This window comes from Gymnodraco acuticeps, unplaced genomic scaffold (assembly GCF_902827175.1).
Source record: "Gymnodraco acuticeps unplaced genomic scaffold, fGymAcu1.1, whole genome shotgun sequence".
Classification (NCBI taxonomy): domain Eukaryota; kingdom Metazoa; phylum Chordata; class Actinopteri; order Perciformes; family Bathydraconidae; genus Gymnodraco; species Gymnodraco acuticeps.
The window spans coordinates 1,550,794-1,572,337 of NW_022990565.1; the positions used below are offsets into that span (position 1 = coordinate 1,550,794).

The 21,544-nt window shown below is 39.2% G+C and overlaps 1 protein-coding gene across 1 annotated transcript in view; it reads left to right on the forward strand.

The window, feature by feature from the left end:
- The window catches only part of LOC117553715 (venom phosphodiesterase 1), an 83,140-nt gene that overhangs the window by 60,425 nt on the left and 1,171 nt on the right, over positions 1-21,544 (forward strand). The window contains exons 17-24 of the mRNA XM_034227761.1: positions 165-252; positions 948-1,120; positions 13,031-13,076; positions 13,341-13,495; positions 15,159-15,294; positions 19,386-19,463; positions 19,559-19,691; positions 20,301-20,457. Of these exons, the coding sequence (XP_034083652.1) occupies positions 165-252; positions 948-1,120; positions 13,031-13,076; positions 13,341-13,495; positions 15,159-15,294; positions 19,386-19,463; positions 19,559-19,691; positions 20,301-20,457 (966 nt within the window). The remainder of the gene's footprint in view (positions 1-164; positions 253-947; positions 1,121-13,030; positions 13,077-13,340; positions 13,496-15,158; positions 15,295-19,385; positions 19,464-19,558; positions 19,692-20,300; positions 20,458-21,544) is intronic.

Here is a 21,544-nt window from a genome sequence, read left to right on the forward strand (position 1 = left end):
TTACAATGTGTAGAAAAGTATCTGTATCATTTCAATTGTTTTCTCTCTGGTATTCAATTCGTTTTTCATTTCAATCATTTTTTAAATGTTTTTTATTGTGTGCACCCTATAACCCAACATGGCAAATAAAGGTTTCAAATGTCTCCCTCCCTTTTTTCTTACAGGCCATGTTTGTCAGTTACGGACCCAAGTTCAAGAACGTAACAGAAATTGAACCTTTCTCCAACATTGAGCTATACAATCTCATGTGTGGTGAGTCTATGGGTCAGAGGTCGCGTTAACCAAATATTTTCCGTCTATGACGGATTTTTTTTAACAATGACGGAAAAATCTGAAAGCATTCCGTAATTTTGACAGATTAGAACAAACTCGGAACAGCGCCAAAGCTTCCCCGCAGCGAGGCTCCGGTGTTATGCCGTGTTATGCATGCCCGCCAAAAAGGAAATGATACCGTTTCCAAACCTAACTTTGCCGTACAAATCATTGAAATGTCTGTGAGTTTTGGCTTTACGCTGTGCGTGCTCCAGCGAGGTGCAGTGGGCATGCATAACAGGGCGCCCCCCCCCTGTTGACAGTTCACTAGCGTGCTCTCTCTCCCCCCCCCCCCCCCCCCTCGTTAGAGTTGTGTAAAGGCCGACGGGTAATACTGGATTTTGACGAAAACGCTACGATCCTGTTCGTCAAAATGACAGGCAGCGAAAAAGTTTAGCGCAACCTCTGCTATGGGTGTTTCTTATCTCACTGTAAGCATCCAAGTAAACTGCAGACTGTTATGTGTTTAGTTGGGGGTATAATCGATAATTTTACTTGTAAGAAACCACAGGACCTCAACATAGACCAAAGGCTACACTTATGCAATGCTAGATTTCCAGCTCTGAAAACCTTGAATTGAAAATATGAACTGTTCACAGTGGTCTACAAAACTAAACAGTCACTGTTCCGTGCAGACCTTTTGCAGATCACTCCAATTGAGAACAACGGGACCCACGGCAGTATGAACCATGTCCTCAGGGAACCCTATTTTATACCAGCGCATCCTGAAGAGCGGAGTGGACCGACTAGCTGTCCTCTGATCAGCCTCAACCCTACAGACAGCCTGGGATGCACATGTGATGCCCTGGTAGGTATTACCACAATGAAATTGCCTAGTAAATAGAATATGTGATTGAAAAGTTTCAGTTTTACTATACAATGTTAACAAAAGTTACAGACCTTATGCCAAATCTATGGTGGCCGACAGGTGCACACACGCTACAACAGCCCAAAACACTTTTCACCATTCGGAGAAACGCGCTTCAAAAAGGATGTAAATAAAAAAACAGTTACTATGTGAGAAAACACATGCAAATGAAGAAAAATCTTCATCAACTTGACGAAACATGCGCAGCTTGTTTTTAAAAGCACATTATAAATGAAATGCTGCAAATACAAAACAATGCAAATGAATAAACGTTACAAGACGCTCAAAACACAACAAAATCAGGGACGATAAAAAGTGATGCAAGCAGTGTAATGGAAGCTTCTGGTGCAATGGAGTCCAAACACAACAAAACACGGGAGAGCTGGAACTTGATGCCAAACAGCTGAAGGTTTATTTTATGTTACGGCCGGAGAATTGACAAAAACATTTGCTGCAGCCACGAGGCGACACAGCGATTGCCCAAAACAATTCTGAAGAATATTTCCCCTAGTCAGAGATTTGAACTAGTTCAGAAATAATAAATCAACATTATTCATGTTAAGACTAAACAAGCAGGGCAACAGAACTGTTTGTCCATAACATAAGGTTGTCTGCCAGAGAGACTTGCACATCTGTTATGCTGGACTCACAGGTGTCTTATATGCTAATAATAGAAAGAGACAGAGCTGCCTCTATGTGAGAGAGATAACAGAAACTCCCCCAGGCTACATGCCTGAGCCATGAGGACAGAGAAACAGAGTAAATAATGAGGACCTAGATCAAAGGCTAACACCTAAGCTAAACAAATATTCCTCAACACACAGCTGGGACCGGAGCGCTTGTTGATGTTCAGGGATTATAAAGTTGGCCAACTGAACTATTATTGGAGATGTACCTAAAATGTAACTTCTTCTTCTTCTTTCGTGTAACGTCAGAGGTCCAACTCGGTGTTGTGTAGCCATGCCCGCATCTCTGGTCCTACGTCGAAGAGGCCGGCTTCCGAGGGTGGTCTATATAAAGGGCAGGTGGTTATTATATGATCGGCAGTCTGTTCAGGGTCACCGCACTCGCATGCAGTACTGTCTGCCAGGCCCCACTTCTTCATTGATGTTTTAAGCGACCGACCCCAGTTCGTAGACGGTTTAATGTAACTGTTATTGGCTTATTCTAACAATGTGATTGCAGATTAAATGGGGCTATATTATTGCAGATTGGCTATAAGCTAGCTAGCTAATGTAGCTAACCTAGTTCAACAGCACCAGGTTCATTTTCCTTAACCAAAAAACAAAATCAATTTCTGCTGTTGCGCCATTGGTAAAGAGATGCGTATTTGGAAACCTGGCTAAGACAGCAGCATTTTTATGGGCTTAAAATCACTTCTCCATCAGTGCCCCGCTGCAGGCCAGTGCATAATGCAAAAGGTTACTGTGTATTTCAGACAGTAACTAGAAAATGTATTTCCTGCAGAAAATGCGTGTGAATGCTGTAAACTGTGAACATTTATGGCTGAATTTAGCTGAAAATGCAGAAAAAGCTGAATATGTTATTGTAGGGCCGGGACTCGATTAAAAAAATTAATCTAATTAATTAGAGGCTTTGTAATTAATTAATCGAAATTAATCGCATTTTTAATCACATATAAATATTTGACCTAAGAACAGTGAGAAGCAATTTTTTTCACATGGATTTTAGTATACCATTAGGCGCATTCACACCGCAGTACTTTTCCCACAAAGGTCTATGAGAACTTAGTTCATGAGAACTCTTTGAACCTGGGGGTGGAGGCAAATGAAGCCGCTGACGTCACTTCTTCTTCTTCTGCTTTGGGTTTACTGGCAGGCCGCAAACCACTTCACGGCGTATACTGCCGCCCAAAGTCCCCGGCCGGAAGTCCCCGGAGTTGGGGACTGGTTTCAGTAGAACCTGCTGGGAGTCCCAGCAGCTTCTACTGAAGCCTTCCGAGTAAATCGACAGAACGCCGACACCTCCTCATCTCCACCGCTCCCATGTTTTATGTTGTGTTGCCATAAGTTAGTCTCTCCGCGTTTCTGCGCTGGGCTAATGCTAATAATGCTAATGCGAGGATAATAAAATGGCGGCTTCACAAAACTTTTTGGGAGTTTTACGGGGCGTGGTTTGCAATCCGCCCAGCCAATCAGAAATATAGCTATTTTCTCACAAGAGAGCTGTACGAAAGTCCCTGCTCTCTAGCAAAGTCCCTGCTCTCTAGCAGGGACTTTCGTGGGGGTAAAAAGGTTCTCATTAACTAATTTGAGTACCGGCTCTTTTTGGTGTGAACGCGATAAAAGAGGCTAACGTCCACGCTAGCTGCTATATGTTTTGCATTGAGGTGATACTTGAGGCTTGATGTGCTGCGGTGATATGCGAATTCCTTTTTGCATAATTTGCACACAACCGTACTCTTATCGACGCTTCCATCCGTCCGTTTTTTAAAACAACATTTCCCACTGTTGTTCACTGTGGTTTGTTGTTGTCTGAAGTCATGAACGTTAGTTGGTGCTCCAGTATAATCGGTACGCCTGAAACTCATCCAGTGAGAAACGTTCCGCGGTGCAAAAATAAGTGCGATTAAAATGCGTTAATTTTTTTAACGTGTTAATTTTTGTGTAATTAATTAATCTTAATTAACGCGTTAAAGTCCCGGCCCTAGTTATTAGCTGAATGGTAGCTGCTTTTAGCTACAAAAATGCAGAAAAAGCTTAATATTTAAAAGAAAAGGTTTAAAAAAGGTATAAACAACAACAACAACAACATGTATAGCCTTGATGTCCTGAAATAGCTGAATAATGTAATAGTTGAATGGTTTCTGCAGCTGAAAATAGGCTGAAGGAGTTAAATATCAGATGTAAGTAGTAGTGAATGAATTTAAGAAGAGAAAAGAAAGTAAAAAGGCTTGGGAAAGCAGCAGAATATTTTGACTGCAAACTTTTCGACTAAAACCATACGTCACCAATAATGTATCAAATATGTGGAACATGTTGAAGTCAGTATGAAGTTTCCATCAGACAGAAAAGAATAGGCTGAGACAGTCTGTTAAAGGCCAGTGTGTTTGTCAGTGTTTGTTTCTGTGCTGAGCACCTACTCATAACAAATAATCATAACACCTGTGTGAGCCCAGAGATCAAAGCTTACAATCTGCCCAGCAACACCATGGTTACCAGCTGCAGCACTGAGTGTCATTAAGAATGCATTGAGGATCATATCTGACAATTTTGCCACCTGTTCAAAAACTATCGCTCCTATCAAAAAATGAACAGACCGTGAGCATTAGGGAACCCCGATGAACTGATATATGTTTGTTTTTTGGGTTTTGTGTGGTAAATGTGAAGATGAGAGCAGTTTGTCTAAAGTGTACTTCTCTCTCTTCTGAAGAAAGATCCGGATTTTTTTAACATGGGAATCAATTGGGAGCTGGGTGGAGTTTTTGTCTCTTCATGCCCTCAAGAGGCATTTTGTTTAATATTTTTTCTTAATTTTTTTTAATTTTTCAACCTAGGAGAGGTTTTCCTACGTTTTTCATGAAAAATGATGTCTGAGAAGTGTAGGGTTTGGGAATTATGGCAGGTTTAAAACATTTTTTTGGGAGAATTTCAAGCACTCCTGCACTCTGTTTTGAGATCAAAGCACTCTAGACTTAACGAGCTGCGCAATACACACCAATGTTAAAATCTGAAAAAGGCCTCTCTAACAAGCTCAAAACTAAGTTAAATATCTCAAAAAGTGTAAAAGATATCAAAAATCTGAATCAGAATTGAATAGCTGAAGGTCTTGTGATCGTCTTAAAGTTGGAATGAAGTCTCAAGCTGAAAGTATGTGGAAGTAGAAGCATTTGGCGTAAAGTGTAGGAAAAGAGGATTTTAAGAGTCGTCCCATTGACTTCCATGTTAAAAAAAGAGTTTAAAAGCTGAATATTTCAAAAAGTATAACATGCTGTAAACAGCATTCGCACTAATAAGGGGAAGAATAAAGATTTGAAGAACTATAGTGGAATGCTATAAATAGCATTCGCACTAATTAAAAAAAAATGCCGTTGTGGGCAAGTTCTGACAGTATTTGTATGATACTCTTAGTTATGAGCCCAATGCCCCAAGCCTAACTTGTTGCTACATGCATGAAAACAGCCTTTGTTTCCCCTTATTTCCTAAAAAAAAGAGCCCTTCCCTGTTTCCTAGCAACAATATGAACAGCTCCATTTTGTAATATGTTATTGTTTAAGATGTGTCACCAAACCGAAACAGACCAACCCAACATTAATGAACTCTCTGTTGTCATAATAATAATAATAATAATAACTTGGGGGCAGAAATGTAAGTGTAAGTGGGGGGGGAGATTGAGTTATTGTTGGAAGGAGATGTTGAACAGATGAGTTTTAAGGGTTGATTTGAAGATGTTGAGAGAAGGGGCGTTGCGGATTTCTGCAGGGAGGGAGTTCCAGAGGGTGGGGGCAGCAACACTGAAGGCATGGTCCCCGAAGGTGCGGAGGCATGAAGGTGGAATGGAGAGCAGGCCAGAGTCTGAGGATTGAAGGGTGCGGGATGGGATGTATGGGTGGAGGAGATCTGTGAGGTACTGAGGGGAGAGGGCATGGAGGGATTTGTAGGTGAGCAGGAGGAGTTTGTAAGTGATGCGGGACTTGACCGGGAGCCAGTGGAGGTTGAAGAGAGTGGGGGTGATGTGCTGCCAGGGCTTGGTGCGTGTGAGAACCCTGGCAGCTGAGTTAGTTCCTCTGTTGTCTGATGTCTCACCTTTTGTACTGTGCTAAAAATAGATAGCCTCTGTTCTGAATAAGAGCTGTTCTAACCTCAGGTGAACTTTATTTAAAGTGCACATATCATGCTATTTTTAGGCATATATTATGGGTCTCGGATATATTGTTCTGGGGCAGCACAGACAGGTATTTTCAGTGTTAGAGTTGTTATCGCTGCAGGGTGTACTTTAAGGGTTTGTGACTTTGCAGACCGTTTACATGCATAAAAAGCTACATAACACACAAGGGGACGGGTAATAACCGGAAAAGCATGACATGGGACCTTTAACACAGTGCTGTTCATAGTTTTTCTGAGAGTTTCAGAAGGAGTCCTGGGGAGATTTGGCAGTGAAGCAGGAGGTGGAGAGACTGTTGGCTCAGTGTGAAAAATTATTGAATTGGTTTGATACTTTAGAGACGGCCAGTTTCCAGTAAAATGGGTTAGCTCATTAGATACATTTAGCTGCTTAGATATTTGGTTTCTGGTTTCATTCATGCTGGATTCTTATGTGGACATCTTTTTTAAGAACAGCAGCGATTCACTATAATTATGTTAAATGGTCCCTAAACGGTCTAGACTCAACGTTTGTAAGAACTTGCATCAGCCCTATTATCTCCAAATGCCTCATCTTTGGTCGTTTCCTTTATCCCCCACAAACTTCCACAAGAATCCATCTTAGAATAATCAACATAGTGAGTCTTTGGTACCCGCAGACCACCTACAGTGTTGTTTTCACTTTATTTATATGTAAGGAACTGAATCAGCCAGTGACAACACGTTGACACGAACCTGTACGAGTAAATATCCAGACCTCAATGCTTATATTTTATCAACAAAGAAACACCTGCATCATCTTGGGCTCATCTTTGTACAAGTACCAAAAATGCTGCAAAATACAAATCTGAAAGAAAGAAAAAAGAAGCTACATAACACACAAGGGGACGGGTATTAACCGGAAAAGAATGTCATTGGACCTTTAAATAGGGCTGTCAACAGAAGCCCTTCTGGAAACCTTAACGAGTAAAAAAACTACAGCAGTCCAAGTTTGACCCAAAGTGACAGCAGATGTTTATCATGAAAGCATGGCAGTGAGAAGGCAAAGAAAGCGGAAGATTCAGCATAAAATACATGTATTTAAAGTTTTTTAAACTCTGACTTCTCTAACAAGTTTGTCATACATTAATTTATTACAACACCACATTTATATATCTGTACTTGTTTGACTTTGCCCCGAATAAAGTAAATACAGTATTTTAAAGTGGACCTATCATGCTATATTTGAACAATATATTGTAGGGCCATACCTATATAAAGTATATAAATATAGTATTTTTTTCAAAATACCAAACTGCATTTTAGTCATGCCTCATTTCGCTCTATTTGCTCTTACCAGCCCTGTTTTTGCAAGGGCTGATTCTGTGATGTAGCTTTAATGCAAATGAGCTGCAGCTGACCACGCCCCCCTGCAGTCAGAAGAGGGGGAGGAAAAGAGATCTCCGTCCTTCATGTTTTATTCTTATATGATTATATAGAGTCATTATTTATTTGCTTTAAAGCTCAATAAATAACAAAGAAGACCTTCGACCGTCACTTTTCAAATTTTGTCCGGGAGATTTAAACTTTAACGGACATGTTGACTGGCGAAAAAAAATCTAACTGAAACTATGCCGCACGGTCCCCTCGTTCCTTGGAAGAGGCGGAGAGGTGGGTGTTTGTCATCTGCTGGTGGACTAACAGGAGAGAATTACAATACTTGCCTCAACGGGGAGGGATTGCATTGAATTACAGCAGCAGGATGCGCAAACGCTTGCCTCAGGGAGGGAGAAAAAGAGCCACTTTTGTGGTAGACTACAGCGCCACTTACAGGCCTGGCATATGTACTACAGTGTCTCCAGTGCTTTCGAGCGGCAATGGCCGGCCGTGGGCCAACCCCCCATTCCCCTGATAGGTGGAGAGTGGCCCATATAGACGGAGCTCCTCGTTCCTGACGTCAGAGAATTTTCAAATCTGTATCAGTCTGTATCAGATCCGTTGCAGCCCCGTTTTTAGAGATTTAGAGATTTGGGTATGGAGAGAAAAGAGAGTTGTGTTTTCTGACACTTGGTGAGTTCCCTAACACACCGGGGACACATATTCAAAACGTACAAAAGTGCATTTTGCATGATAGGTCCCCTTTAAACTTCATTGTTATTTTGATCATGAACAGAATGACATTGACTGAACCTGTAACGGTAAACTCCTAATTGTATGCAGTTACAAGATATACTCGTGCAATTCATGGATGATTTTTTTCTTTCAATAACGTTGCTTTTGTTCCCTATGAGGCATAAGGTCACTTCCCAGCCAGTCTCTCTCAACATGACATTTCATTTAAGAGTAAAAGAGTGTCACATACTGTGATCTCATAGGAAACTCAGGGGAACATGAGGTCAGCCTTTTCTCATCCTAAAATAGAACAAGAATAACAGACGTGGAGGCAGTTTGACTTTTAGCCGGCTACACTAACAGTAGCGTTTCAGTCCTAGCTATCTGTGATGCCAGCTGGTGAGAGGCACCAACTGAACATTTTCTGAGCATCATTTACTGTACGCTACATAATACATTTGTCACAAAACCCCTGTCAACTATAGGATTAAATGGCTATTCCATTGATTTACTATTGCACTTTCCAAAAGTTGTGAAACAGAAAAAGGGTCCTGACTTTGGCTGACGTTTGGGTATATCTAGAAATACTCGATCATACAATTCCCATCACCTCAAAAGCGCCCACAGGGTGGAGTGACTCCAATTTAACCGCGCATGACCTAACGGTTATTTTGTGACTCAACTCAGAGCCACAGGAGACACTATGCAACAAGTTTTACTGGATGGTGTTGCCTTGTATTTTGTTTTCTCAACAATAACATTTCCTTGCAACTGTAAATCTGGGAAAAGTAAATTGAGCTTTGTTAACTAGGTTTTCTTAGAGTCTTCATTAACCTAGAAAAAAACAGTGCTGTTAACCCTGTAAAGCCCAAAAATAGGAAAACATTAGAATTATTTTTTTTTTCACCTTTCAGATGTTGTTGTAGGCATTTTTTACGTTTTGGTAAGTTTTTAGCGAAATGTTGTAATATTGCAACGTTGGGCTTAGGTGGGAGCAGAATTCCTGTTTTCTACTCACATTGTCTGAATAAATATATTGAACAACTAAGGGTTGATTTGCAGGATTGATTGCTTACTTAGCCCTATATCAGTATATAGCATGAATAATAATCACACATCAGTCATATTTTTTATGAATAGTCATTTATTAATTATTAATATGGTAGTCCAAAAAACAGTTCCTATCGTCGGAAAAGCACAGACGGACGTCACACTTGGTGCATTGGGTGTTTGTGTACCCTCTCTTGGTCTTCCCTGGAAAATGTGCCATTAGGTCCTTGCGTACATCCAGTGGAGGTTGTGATCTCTTGGATGGGGCCCCGTTTGGTGGACTCCCATCACCTGAGGATGGTCTCTTCTGAGCATTCAACGGGCTCCTTGATGTCACCGTCGGTGCTGGGCTCCCGTTGCCTGAAGATAGTCGTCCTCTCTTTGGTGTTTTCATGGGAGTTGTGTTCACCTGATTAAAACAAAAATGCATTAGGATACAAGTCAAAAATATTACAGTGAAATATAAAAAAATATTACAAACGGCAAATAGCAGAAATGCATTCTTACCAGGATGAGAGAGGATGCTAGATCTGCCTGAAACTGTCTCCTGTTCAGGATCTCCTGCTTTGCCATCTTTAGAGCTCTGCAGTCCCGCTTGTAGAGGAGCCAGGCGTTGATCACAGCAAGGATGATGGTGTGCCAGAAGATGTACACGTACCAGCGTCGGGACTTCATGGGGAACTTATATTTGGCCGTAAACGAGTCCAACAAATCCACACCTCCCATGTACTTGTTGTACGTAGCCATAATGGAAGGCCTCTCAACTTCTACGTAGGTTTTGTTGGCTTTGTCCCAGCGTTGAATGTTCTGCACAAGGTGTGGTCCAAGTGTGGCTCTGCTGTCATACCATTTGACAGCACAGATGTTGTGGTTGGTCTCCACTCGGCTTGATGCTGCTGAATTTCCCCTTGAAATGAATCATCATCTCATCCACAGAGTTGTGTTCTTCTGGTACCACCTGCAGGCATTTCTCTCTGAATGTATCAAGCCAGGGTCTGAGTTTCCAGAGTTTGTCTTTCTTTTACATCTCTGACACTGTCAAGTTGTTGTGAAAAAGTAATTAATATGTATCAATAATACATATGCTTATTATATTGTAATAGATTACCTGAAGGAATAGATGGGTGGGACAAGTGTTCATTCTGTCTGGCTTAGCCTATTATAAAAGGAATGCATGCACCACCTCCTTCCAGGTGTCCCAATGCAACAAGTATCTGAATCCTATTTACATTGTACACTTGAGTCACACAATACGACCTGGCTTAGCCTATTATCATAATACAAGGAATACCTACACCCATACATGCAGATAAACCAGTTCAACAAATCACACAATCCTGCATATTATCATAATAAAAGGAATACCTACAGTATACCCATACATGCAGGTAACCAGTTCAATAAGTCACGCAATCCTGCATATTATCATAATAAAAGGAATACCTACAGTATACCCATACATGCAGGTAACCAGTTCAATAAGTCACGCAATCCTGCATATTATCATAATAAAAGGAATACCTATACTCATACATGCAGGTAAAACAGTTCAACAAGTCACACAATGCTGTCTTGCTCATGCTAACAAGGTAATTATCATACTAAAAGGGATACATCCAAGTGTCCCAACACATTTCAGAAAGAACTGTTTCTGCCAGAACCAGAGAACAGTTAAATGAATTGTTGTAACGAATTAACTGATAAGATACAAGTAGAGTTTAAAATATTGCTAGAGATATAATTTCACATACTTTTATCAGAAATAATGTATTAATGTATTCAATTCTGGTCTTAATTCAAAATCTTAACAGAGGACACATTTAGAACTTAGTTATAGTGAATTATCAAAGACATTATATTTCTATTTGTGTTTTGATTTCCATATGTGAACATATAAGAAGGGCAGGGTCCATGACAGGTGTTCATGCTATTTTGACTACCACACTGACCCAGTGTTGTAATATTACAACAAAGACATAAGGTGCTCAAAATCCAATTTGATTAATGTGTTCCACAATAACTAAATGTACATGTTCTAGACATTGTAATAATCACAAAAAAAAAATATTTGAGGCATTTTACTTACTTGAATCTGACAAATCCAGTCCAATAAAACGTTAATGTTAATTGCTCGTTTGAAGATTCTGAAGTTGTGTGAGTGTTGTTGGGGATTTGAAGGGATATCTGATCCGCTTTTCAAATCTCCGCGCGTTCCTATGAAGCTGGTTATAATACAGGAAGGAATCCATATCTACAAAGTAACCGTTAACAATAATCTACTTTAATGGCAATATGACAATGCAATACAATCATTACAATACAACATGATATATTACAGTTATATTGCAATGCTTAAGGAGTAATGCCGGCTTACTCCTGCTCTAGTCCGCATACTGCAGAGCTACTTTCACCCGAGCGCAGCATGTGAAGAAGAGGCCGAACGCCAGGGATCCACCGGATATATACCAGAGTAAGAAGGAGGGGTTTGGTGTTAGGTCAGCTGGTCATCTGTTCAGGTCCTCTCATTGGGAGACGCAACGCAGCAGGAAACGCAGCAGGAAACCAAACAGGCTCACTTTACAACAAAAGGTCTCAAGGCCTGCATACCTACACCTCCCCCACAGAGCCATAAAACCCTGTTTACTCCAACCAGCCCAGAATGTTTATAGCCATTTGTAGTCCTTACATTTATGAAAGGATAAAACAGAGAAATCAATATAAAACACAAACACAGGTATTGTTTGAACAGTATTCACTTAACTGCTACTATTGATAAGCACCAGAGAAACCCAAGGGACCTCTCTTAACATCACAACCACTGTAGCTCGTTCTAAGTTGAATGCAAATCAGGACATGCTCTCACCTTCCCCCATCTTCCTTTGTCCTCAAAAACACATGTCAACAGGCCCCAAATGCAGCTCACAGTTTTACCCAAATTATTCCCATTTTAAGCTTATCCATAGTTTGCTAACATGAATAAATAACTCTACAGTGTATGGCCAGAGGGCAGGACCTATAAACACATTTACTACCCAATAGCATTGTGAGGCTGAACAAAATGACCTATTGACTATGTAAATGTAGTCTTTACTTTTTTAGGATAGCTTAAAGTAATGTTGTAAAATTACAACAGTGGGCCTTACAGGGTTAAAGTAGAGTTGCTGCTGCACATCTGTTTTCTGGTTTGGTTCTCCAATCTCCAATTGTTTTTGGTTGGCATGCCAACCAAAAACAATTGCTTAAAAACTGCAGCTGTTCAGGATTACAGACTTCTCCTTGACACATTATGTCGCAGAATACATTTATTAATTAAATAGATGCATCTTACATTTGCGATGTTAGTTAAAAATAAGGATTATGACCTATTGAATTTAGTTTTTTTTCCTTTTCTGCCACATTTACACATAGTTAGCTAACTTACTAACTAACTTACTTACACACTAACTATGGTAAGGAAATACTTTGTTAATAGAAAATAGATTATGGCTAGATATGATTAGGGAAAGGCAACTAAAACCCTTAATTACATAAACCACGATTATGGTCGGTAAAATGGCAGATGCTTACTCTACTGCAAAATGTTATTACACGAACCCATCTGCACCAAACCAAACATTCTTATTTTTCAACTCGCTACTTTGCCCCTAAAGATATCCACTCAGTCCTTTTTTATGAGGGATGGAAGCTGGAAAGTTTTTTAAGTATATAAGAGGGGGTTTTAATTATTCTTTACCTTAATAATCCATGAGTTCCTTTCTACAGGCAAGCATATATATCAGCTGTTTGTTTTTTTACTGAATTATTGGATTGGATACTGTTTAAAAATGGAAATAGACCCAAATCAATAAATTCATTAACATCATTTGTTTTCTCTTGTTCTCTTTAGAGTGACAATTCAATCAACAGCCGTCTGAATCTGACAGCAGAGCAAGGTGAGGAGGTTCACTGGCATTTAAAAAACAGTTATTCTGTACCTTAAATGTATCTTAGATCTTTTCTTTTCTCGAATTTTGGAATTTAGATAATTTCCTTTAAATCAGGCTATTTTTATTTGCAATGATGACGTGTAACATCACAGCTGATGAAATTGATCAGTCTCATTTATTTTCCCTATTCATCTTCCTACTTATTTTCCAGAATTGTTCAAATCCCTCCTAAAGGACAATGTAAAGGGAAGTGCACTTTTGTTTTATCAGAGTTTGCTGCGAAGAAGAAGCACTTTCCGGAGGGCCGCCCTCGGATGCTGCAGCCTAACAAGAGTTACTGTGTCCTCCCCCAGGAGGGATTCATCACCGCCTACAGCCTCACAGCCCTGATGCCTCTGTGGAGCTCCTTCACCATCGACAAGCCAGTGAGTGTTTCAATGGAGAGGGAGAACATATTCTGAAAGGTTTGCTTTTGTTATGAGGTGGAACTGGTTCCCCAGATTTAAAGTGACCAAGAACAAGCCAGTGAACAATTTACCAACTGCATGTAACCAAAATTAGCCGTCAAAATGAAAATATTTCTCCTTAATTAACACTAAAAGAGTGGATCACATCAGTCCGGTTCTCAAATCTCTACATTGGCTTCCAGTCGGCCAAATAATTGATTTGAAAGTACTACTGCTAGTTTTTAAATCATTACATGGTTTAGGACCAAAGTATATTGTTGAACTCCTGCATAATTACGAGCCATCAAGGTGCCTCAGGTCTTCTGGGACGGGTCTGCTATCGGCTCCGAGAGTAAAAACAAAAGATGGAGAGGCAGCATTTAGCCATTATGCCCCGACACTCTGGAATAAACTACCCAAATCATGCACGTCCGCAGAAACGCTCACTATTTTTAAATCGAGACTAAAAACATATCTCTTTGCCGCTGCTTTTAATTGAGATGCTCAATATTCGAACTACAGTATGCCTTTTAAACATGTATTGTTTACCTGTGGTGTTTATTTTATTATTTTATTATCTTTGCTTTGTTGTAAAATTGTATAATGTGTTTTTAATGTATTTATTCCTAAAAAGTATTTGAATTTGTTTTGTAAAGCACTTTGAATTGTCGCGTACAGAAAAGTGCTATAAATAAACTTGCCTTGCCTTGCCTTAATTTTGATAAAATGCTTGTTTAAAAATGAACAAATGCCTTTTCTAAAATAACTTAACAGCTCATCGATGATTAAGTCTGTATGAAGGTTGTTTAAAAAAACGAAATTATAACGTGGCCATGAACTCTAGCAATAATATTATAAAAAAGGCACAGACTTGTTAAAAGGCCCTAAGTTAAAGGGGCCCTATTATTCTTTTTTGGGTATCCCTTTCCTGTAGTGTGTTATATAGATTTTGCATGTAAATGGTCTGTAAAGTCTAAAATCCAGGTGAACTGAATAACCTCCAATAAACCCAGGGTCAATGTGAAGAAAGCCTACCCTTAGTGATCGAAAACTATAGAAGTAGATGTGAACCAAAAAAACGTACAAACTCAAGAATGTTCCCCATGATACGATATCAGTATCAGCCTAAGAGGAGTGGACATTTTACCTTGGTAATGCTTATTTTTACTTTCAAAGAACATTAAAGTCCAGACTCACTTAGCCTTTAGTGGTGTATTCAGGTGTATCACAGGATCTTCGATATCCACTCATCATTGAGGTGGATCTGATGACATTGACGCATTGTGAATGTTTTTAATTATAGGTCTGGTTGGGCTTTCTTGGCTTGATGTCAGTGTTGTTTAATTTATATGAATTCAACATTGATAAATTCTATTTAATTCAATGACCATAAACTAATGCTAAAAATGTGCACAGTTTTCTGCATTTTTCTAAAGTTTTTAGCTACTTAGTTCCAGTAAAAATAGATAAATATCCAGATTAGCTAGAACTCAAAGCGTTGGCGTATCAAACAAAAGAAAAGCACAGAGTTACCAACATCCCTGGAAAAGTTATGTTTCTTGGTAAAGAGACAAAGGGACAACTGTTGGTCTTGAGCTCATTACTGTAACTAACTTAAGTTTACGTGTTCCCATTCCTGTAGACAAACCTGGACCCGTTACCACCGGTTACACCAGACTGTTTGAGGGCTGACGTCAGACTCCCAGCATCCAACAGTGCCAGATGTGACCACTACATAGCTCCAGGGAACCTGACGACCGCCTTCCTGCACCCACCAAGTACGCACATACCTCACACAGGCACATACTTTCACAATGTTTGGTTTGATTCTTAGTGTTTAAAGGGATGTGAGCTAATACATTATTGTCCCCCATAGCACTCTCTGACACACACCTTTTCAGAAAAATTGAATGATGTGTAATCGTTCACAAATTCTAAATCACTACTTAAAACACTCTGTTGACACAGGGGCCTGTCCGTGTCTCTATCACGCCTTCACTGCGTTTTTACTCGTGATAAGAACAATTATATCATACAAATGTTACTTCCCCAGACTCTTCAACTTAAAATTAGATCTTAATTTAGCACTATGACTCTTTTTTTTTAAATTTAATTTTCTCTTTTTTCTTTATTTTTTATATGGTGTAATTGTATGTTTTCTGCCCCTTATTCATTTATGGTAAAATGTGTCACAATATGTCTGATTACTTTTATTTATGTAATTGGCATCTTTAATTAATACCACAAAAAAGAGAAACAGAGTGTTGAGATGCATGTCTAAAGAGGGTCCAGTTTGTGAAATTACTGTAGCGCTTTCAGCTTTATGCAGATGATGTTGTCCTTTGTAATATAATCAAGACGCAAATTCAGAACTAACATCAAGAGTCTCAGTCAGATAAATAAAGTACACAACTAGATCATTAGATTTCTGGTTTAGATTTGTGAAACACACAAAATATTGCATTTTAGGAAGATTTAAGCTACAGTTGTTGTTGTTGAAAAGTAAATGAATTATTTAGTGGGAGTGCTGATACAGCATTCCAACCATCTGTTCTTCGACGCACGAAATTCTTTATTATTCCGCCGGGTTATTTTGGCCCTCTTCTTCTCCCACATTCCACATCGCAGAAACTCCATTCAAACATCAAAACGTTCAGCTCGGTCGGGAATCGATGGCTATTACTTTTCTCATTCATAACTTTCATAATTCCAGAGATACATCCCATAATTCATCACATTTTTAACATGGAAGTCAATGGAGAAACTCTTCAGACTTGAACAATCTTCATGCGACTTCAACTGCTAACTGTTCATTCATACTTTCACTCAGAAACCTCATTCCAACTTTAAAATGTTACACATCTTTCTGACATTATTACTTTTAAACTGATTCGTACTTTTAGAGATATTAAACATTGTTCAGACCTTGGTAAAGAGGCCTTCTTCAGATTTAGAGTGTGTGATGTCACAGCTAGAGTGGAGGACAGATTGAAATTAGCCTTCATATTTTCTTTTAAACCTGCCATAATTCCCAAACCCTACATTCCTGAGACATCATTTTTCATGACAAACGTAGGAAAACATCTCGTTGCTTGAAAAATAAAAATAAATTAAGCAAAAAAATTAAACAAAATGCCTCTTGAGGGCATGAAGTGACAACAACTTTCAACATTCCTCCATTAAAGCCCATTGTAAGTTCAGCCTCATCTTTCCCCATGACAGCAGCCGCACACCTTTAGTTAAACTGCCAAAAAGGCCACATTATTAACCTGAAAGTACACAAAAATTACACTTCAGATGTTCAACTTCCTTGACATGCTTCACGCTTTGAAATTTCACAGATATCTGTTACGGTTCTTCCACAAAACGTTCACATGTAAGAGGTTCATCTCTCATTCAGAACAATGGAAACCTGTGATCTCTGGACACCTCGTTAGCTCAAATATAAACACCTGTGTCATGGAACACGATGATGTTATAACTCCAGCTGACATGCTCAGAGCAGCAGACTTCAGATAAAGGTTAACACAGCTCTATGTCAATTATGGGGTGTCATCATATGCCGTTTACATGAAAACGCATCCCTCGCCATGAAACACGATGTCGCTGTAACTCCAATGGACACGGTCCGATCGTCCCCAAACTTCACTTATATCACCGGTCCATGCCTCAACAGCTTTATGCAAAATCTGAGATCTCACCATAGGCTGTTTCCATGGAAACGCATCCCTCGCCAAAAAAACATGATGTTGTCGTAACTGATATGAAAATGGTCAAAACACCACCAGACTTCAGGTGACAGTTAATGGTCCAGCCCCCAACATGTCTATGTGCCATTAGTGAGTTTTCCTCGAAATCTGTTGCCATGGCAACGCATCCCTCGCTGTAAAACACGATAATGCTATAACTCCTATGAAAATAGTCAAAAAGTGCTCAAACTTCACGTGTGCTAACAGTCCAGCCGTGAAGACATCTACGTGACAGTTTTGAAATGTCTTCAAATGCTGTTGCCATGGCAACACAATGCTCGCTATGAAACACGGTTTTCTCATAACTTCAGTGAAAATGCTCCAAACGGCCCAAAACTTCACACGTTTGGTAACGATGCAGCCATCAAAACATTTAAGCGTATTATGGGGTGTCATCAAATACTGTTGCCATGGCGACAGATCATTCTCATCAAGTTAGTTCAATAGTTTGCCATTCAAATATTCTGCTGCTTTCCCAAGCTTTTTTACTTTCTTTTCTTCTCTCATCACACATTCAAGCCTCCAGTGTTCATGTATCATTTCAATCTAAATTCTTCACTTTCTTCTTACACATTACATTTCAGAATAGCAATTCAGCGTCAGCTTTTCAGCATAAAGCATTCCCACTAGCAATTTCTTCAGGACTTGCATTCTCTAGTTGGACCTGATGCCCGAACACTTATATTAGACACATCACACTGTGTTTAGGTAAGATGATGCAGGAGAGTGCCTAATTTCACAAAGGTGAGGTTGAGGTTTAACTGTGGACCATTTTAAACCATTATTTGAAAGATTTAAAAGCTGTAAACCCAAAAGTAAGGCAAGGCAAGGCAAGTTTATTTATATAGCACCTTTCAACACAAGGCAATTCAAGGTGCTTTACAAAAATTAAAGACATTCAGACAAAGGCATTTAAAAACAGTAAAAGATAATAAAAGAAACATTAAAAGAAAAAATACATGAATAAAAAGTACATGAATAAAAAGTTACAGTGCATTAAGATATGAATAGTTCACACAGAAGTTCCACTTTACTGATGAACACAACGGCTTAGTTTCAATTCAAATTAAAAGCAGCGACAAAAAGAAAAGTCTTCAGCCTGGATTTAAAAGTAGTCAGAGTTGCAGCGGACCTGCAGGTTTCTGGGAGTTTGTTCCAGATATTTGGAGCATAATAACTGAACGCTGCTTTACCATGTTTAGTTCTGACTCTGGGGACAGAAAGCTGACCAGTCCCTGAAGACCTGAGAGATCTGGATGGTTCATAATTTAGCAGGAGGTCAGAAATGTATTTTGGGCCTAAACCATTCAAAGCTTTATAAACCAGCAGCAGTATTTTGAAATCTATTCTTTGACACACAGGAAGCCAGTGTAAAGACTTCAGAACTGGAGTGATGTGATCCACTTTCTTAGTGTTAGTGAGGACTCGAGCAGCAGCGTTCTGAATCAGCTGCAGCTTCCTAATAGATTTTTTAGTGAGACCTGTGAAGACACCATTGCAGTAGTCGAGTCTACTGAAGATAAAAGCATGGACAAGCTTTTCCAAATCCTGCTGTGACATTAGTCTTTTAATCCTAGATATATTCTTTAGGTGATAGTAGGCTGATTTAGTAACTGTTTTAATGTGACTGTTGAAACTCAGGTCAGAGTCCATGACTACACCTAGATTTCTGGCTTTATCTGTTGTTTTGAACATTGCAGGCTGAAGCTCAGCGCTAACTTTTATACGTTCTGACTTAATTATCCCAAATACTGTAAAAAGTCCAAGTCCAAAAGATAAGTGCTAATATCCACACACAGTTGCAGCAAAATTATTAGCATCTTAAGAGCGTTGGTGCTGAAGAAGAAAAGGAGTAATTGCACTCAAATGTAAAACTTTATGAGAATATGTTCACTTTTAATATCATTACCACAATATATTTTATGAATCAGACCCTGGATTTTGGCATATAGTGGTAAGTTATGGGTTATGGGTCAAATCAATGCAAGGTATGGTCTAATTCAGCAGCAGCAACAATGCATTCTTGATGTTGCCCCTCTGTGTTTACAAGCTTACTACAATTTTTCCTTTCACAATTTTATCACATCCTATAATGACAGTTTATTGCTGTGTTTTTGCAGATTTGAATGAAAAAGGTGACCAGAAGTATGATGCTCTACTAATGAGCAATGTTGTGCCAATGTACCCCGAGTTTAAAAGTAAGTTACTGGTTATATCACGACAAAAATTACAGGCTTACATACGCAACTCAGATTTTTTTCCCTTTAATTTCCGCTTTACTTTCCTATTTTAGAGATCTGGGACTACTTTCACAACACCCTATTGAAGAAATATGCATATATTTATAACAGCATCAACGTGGTGACAGGACCCGCCTTCGATTACAACTACGACGGACAATGCGACACTCCAGAGCAGATCCAACAGTATGTGAAGTTTATTTTTGTTATGGAAGTTAGTAGTATTGCAGTTTTTTTTTTTCTGGAACAGACAGCCTTGATTTATGAACCACTGCGAATACTTACTTTTTTCCCCCGTTTAAATTATAAGAAGGGCACATGAGATCTTTGTTCTGATTTTTTTTAATTCATGTCCTGTGTTCAACTTAATTGGTAATGATTATCTTATGAATTACCTTAAGCACTGGGTTTGGCTCTGCTGAACCCTTTTAACATTTTTAATTGTTTTGTTACCATTGTATATCATACATATACAAAAAGAATTGTCCTTTGGTGTTTCTCAGGGAACCTGTCATGGTCCACCCTTTTTTGCAATATGTATCCTAACTTAATGTAATATCATCACTTGATATAAATTACATTTAAACCAACATTTCTTATGATGTATGCTTCATCACTAATACCATGAGCAACAGACTGCAGACACTTTAAAAAAATGGTCAGAGGCTAAAAAGATTCATTTTTCTTGTGTTGGTCAGAGCCAATGACAGCCAATGCCATGACCCTACACAAATTGTCTATTTCAAAAAGTTGTACATTTCCAACGAATAAGACTGTGTTTTTATTTGACTACAGGTTTGTGTCGGGCACAAACATCCCCATCCCCACACATTACTTTGCAGTGTTGACCAGCTGCAAGTTCAATGAGCAACCTGTAAGCGAGTGTGCTGGCGAGCTGCAGAGTGTTTCCTTCCTGCTACCTCACTTATCCCACAACTCGGAAAGCTGCAAAGTAAGGAACAGCAATGTTTAAATAACCTTTTTAAGATTACACAATCCTCCTCTTCCATCCACCTCACATTACACCAGACAGATAAACTGAAACTCTTTGTACGGTTCAGTCCGAAACTGCCTCCCTTTGGCTGCCTTTCATGATCCTGAACAAAGCAGCAGTGTCTTCTGTACCCATGTGTAACAGTCAATATGTTCCCTTTTACTGACACTCAGGAAGTGAATTTACTGTCAGGTAATGAAAAGACCAAAATGAACCATTGTGTCTGCGGTCCAATCTTTGCCATTTATTACAAAAAAGTTGTCTTTGAATCCAACAGTGATTAAATAATGGTATGAAAAGGTCTTGATTACCTGCTAGTGCTACACTGATTTTAACATTCATTTCACCACAAAACGTATGTTTCTAGAGGCTGGGTTTGTTGTGAGGTAGCGTTAGAGGTGAGACCAAAACCAAAGAATTCAGGAGGGTTAATTTTATTTCTAAAACCTTTTTTCCACATGAAATCCTACGGTGGCCGACAGGTGCAAACACGCTACAACGACCCGAAACACTCAAAAAACAATGCAAATATAAAAACAAAAATGTGCCAAAACACATGAACATTTTAAAACATCTTCCCCAACAGGACAACACATGCGCAGCATTTAGAAAACATTCACCAACATGAGCAGGGTTTACTAAAAGCGCTGAAAATGAAAAAAATGCTACAAAAGCTCAAAACACAATGGAAACAGGGACACTAAAAAGTAACACACACACAGCTGGGACTGCAGTGCTTGTTGACCTTCGGCAGTTATAAATTGGCCAACTGTCACTGGAAATGCACCTAAAATGTTGTATTGGCTTATTTTAACAATGTCATTGCATGATTCCTTACGAAATTATTGCAGATATTGCAAGCTGGAAAGCTAACGTAGCTAACCTTGTCATTTAAAATATACTGAGAAAACACTTACAATTATGAAACAGACTAACTCTGAAACAAGGACAGTAGGCTAACTCTATAATCCCAAACAAACCCTCCAGTCCGAGCTATGTGCATCACTTTTTAGTGTCCCCGTTTCCGTTGTGTTTTGAGATTCTT